Source organism: Trachymyrmex septentrionalis, unplaced genomic scaffold, assembly GCF_001594115.1.
Source record: "Trachymyrmex septentrionalis isolate Tsep2-gDNA-1 unplaced genomic scaffold, Tsep1.0 scaffold87, whole genome shotgun sequence".
NCBI classification, from domain to species: domain Eukaryota; kingdom Metazoa; phylum Arthropoda; class Insecta; order Hymenoptera; family Formicidae; genus Trachymyrmex; species Trachymyrmex septentrionalis.
In genome coordinates this window covers 2,903,452-2,906,709 of record NW_017306059.1, presented here as the reverse complement: position 1 = coordinate 2,906,709, position 3,258 = coordinate 2,903,452, and the positions used below count along the sequence as shown (strand labels likewise).

General features: G+C 27.9%; 1 protein-coding gene across 3 annotated transcripts in view; it reads left to right on the top strand.

Moving 5' to 3' along the window:
- LOC108755440 (regulating synaptic membrane exocytosis protein 2) overlaps positions 1–3,258 on the top strand; it is a 167,328-nt gene that overhangs the window by 69,032 nt on the left and 95,038 nt on the right. For all 3 annotated transcript variants that reach the window (XM_018498441.1, XM_018498440.1, XM_018498442.1), the window contains one exon: positions 2,090–2,168. In XM_018498441.1, the coding sequence (XP_018353943.1) occupies positions 2,090–2,168 (79 nt within the window). The remainder of the gene's footprint in view (positions 1–2,089; positions 2,169–3,258) is intronic.

Here is a 3,258-nt window from a genome sequence, read left to right as displayed (position 1 = left end):
AAAAAAAAAATTATTCGACTGGCTATTTTATTAAAAATTTAATTTATATTGTTTAATATCAATAAAATTCTTTATATACATATATCTATAGAAGTATTTTCTATAAAGTTTTATTTATAAAAAATTAATCTCAAATTTGTCTAGAAATCTGTAATAAAAATTTAAAGCTAAACAGAATGTTCTATATGTTCATAAATAATTGCAAGTTGCATAGTTACATTTTCTGATTTAATCTGTATTCCTAACATGTCGCGATTAATAAAAGAAATAATCATTTTAATATGATAAATGTACTAATATTGTATTAATAAGAGATTAGGAGAAAGGTAATTTTCGTCACTCGCAAGTGGGAATGAACAAAATTGACGAAGCAACGTTCTACGTACAGCGTATTTTCCAAATCGAGTCATAACTCACGTAAGATTTGATCTGACGGTTAATTTCCGCGACGAGAAAGGTGATATGCGGTAGATCATGAGCATCTAATCAGTTTTTCTAAAAGTTTAATTGGAGCCACAGGCAATCCAATCTGACCACATGCTTTCGTGCACGATTCTGATTTTTTCGCGTCGCCGCAGGAACGATCTCTCCGTTCCTTGTCTCTACGAAATTACGCTGAAATTTATCTCGCAAAAAGTTATACTGTCGTACATCACTTCAGTGAGTAATTGCATTAATTACAAAGCGATGCATCCCGTTTTTACCTTCGAACTTCAGCGTCGAGATGTTTAGCTCTTAAAGAATACTTTTTCAGCTTTAAATCCCGCAAAATTTTTCTGTGTCAATAAAAAAGACATTTCAAAAGAATAATAAGATTTAAATTAACAGAGAATTTTTATAGAGATAATCATTTTGTTATTTTCTATAATTCTTGCAAATATGAATTGAATGTAGAAGAATAAAATATTTGTTATATAAAAACAGCTAAACTGTTACATAATATGTACAATATCCTAATTTCTATATTTTATCAACCATTTATAGAATAAAGTTTTAAAAAAATAGGAATTTTTCTTTATATCTTTCTCTAATTTAAATCCTTGCAGATACACAGATTAAATGTGAAAGAACAATACAGTTTTTATATACAAAAATTGAACTATTATAAATATCTTAATTTTTATCGATTGTTCGAAGAATAAAGTAGAACTTTAAAAAAATATTCTTTAAAAAAATAAAACTTTTTCTTTGTGTTTTTTTCTAATTTGTAATTCCGAAAAAAAGTCTCTTGAATAATGAAAAAACTACAACAGTGCAAGGAAAAGTGCGCGTCCGCGAGAAAATTCATTTCTTTTTCTTAACTTATGGCACAGTAATCTTTTTCATTCTGTTAATTCTTACTGTAATGTTGCTTGCGACAGAAGAAAAATCATGGATTATTTGATTACTCACGAGAGTATTTGGGTTAATTGAGAAGTTGCAAAAGCATTGCTTGACAATATAATGTGATATCTTATGCTAAGAAATACTTTTCTACAATTAACAACAATAGTTTTTCAGTTATCTTTCTTTGACAAACTCAAAACGACAATGAATAGTATAAAGTAAATGATGCAAACGAACTGTATATTATTACAGGAATTCGAAAACGATATTTATTTTTACTGTGAATGAAATTAAATGCAATTCTATTCAATTCCTATCGTTTCTTCCACAACCGTAGTTTGAGAGGCGATCAAAGTATATACTTCCTTTTCTTTTTTTCTTTCTTTCTTTTCTTTTGGTAAAATACATCGGAAACTCATTTCTGCCGATAACAGCCAATCCTCGAAATCGCGCGCAGCCGTTTTCCAACAAAGATTTGCGATAACACCGCCGCTCGATTAGAAAGCTTTTCGGCAAATCGTGCAAGATATAATCGCCATAGCATCCTTCTCTACTAAAAGGAAAACGAGACTGAATAATACTTAACGAATCCTCTCAGAGATATTCTTCCAAACCCCGTAGAGATGACAGAAGAATGGAAAAGTATCCGTGGCAATCGATTCGTCAATTGCGAGGGATCTTAAAGGATATAGCTTGTAAAAGAGTTCGGATAGGACTACCTCTTCGTAAAGTTGATTCAAAAAAGATTCCTTTCTCTTTTCAGTGACGAAGCCGGCCAAGGTCACACCGGTGGACGACATTCAGCCCAAAGAGGATTCCTCAACAATTGAGTCTTTGAAACCGTAAGTTTCTAATGAAATGTAAATTCATACAAAATATGCATTATACATTTTGCATGAATCTGCATTGAATAAAACTTCTAACATATTGTTTATTACAAAATTAACCTTTGCAGGAAGTTATTATAGTGACGCTAAAATAGTGTCATATTTTGAGACAATGAATACAATAAAATAAATTATAACGAATCTTACTCAAGGAGAAGAAGTAAAATTTAAAAAATAGATTCTCGCCCTCTAAAGGTTAAAACAAATAATAATTAACTTATATTTTTTTTTAAAACTCATAAAAATGTTATATGTACATGCTAGTCGACAATATTCATCATGTAAAAACATTTTTGAATTATGCTTTTGAATAATGCTTTGATGATTTATATTGATTTTCACAGCATTAGACACACTATTTATAATATTTATAATATTTATAGCTCTATTCTTCTTATCAGAAATTTCAAATCTAAATAATATATATTTTCATATATTATTATTTATATATATCTTATAATATTATCATTTCTAATACTATATATAACATTATATTTATAGTACGCAATTTATAATTATTATTACAATAACATGTCAATTATCATATTACTGTGCTCCCCGAAACATTAATTTACATGTTATTTGATTCATTGCAACTGTATAAATTATACAAGATTTCTACGCTTTTATTTAATTTCGATCAATTTTTTTAGTAGATACTTCATATCGGAAATGTGGATATTATCATATCGTATGTATCACGTGATTTGAATATTACATTACCAAAATTAATTATCAATAGTTTAAATACAATATTACTGTATCATATACATACATAAAATCATTGCGCTCAGTAATTTATTTAAAATCTCTACAAATGTCTCATTAAATTTGAGTATCTCGAACTTGAATTTAATCACTTTTGCATCAAAGTGTACACTTATCATTAATATCGACAAATCTAAATAATATCAACTTAATTGTGAATACAATTTTGCGAATAACGATAATGAAAAAAAACGAACAGTTCTTAGTTAACAGAAATTCCGATATTTTTGTGATTTTTTATATATAAAAATTTTTATTTTCCAAAGATTATACTGCC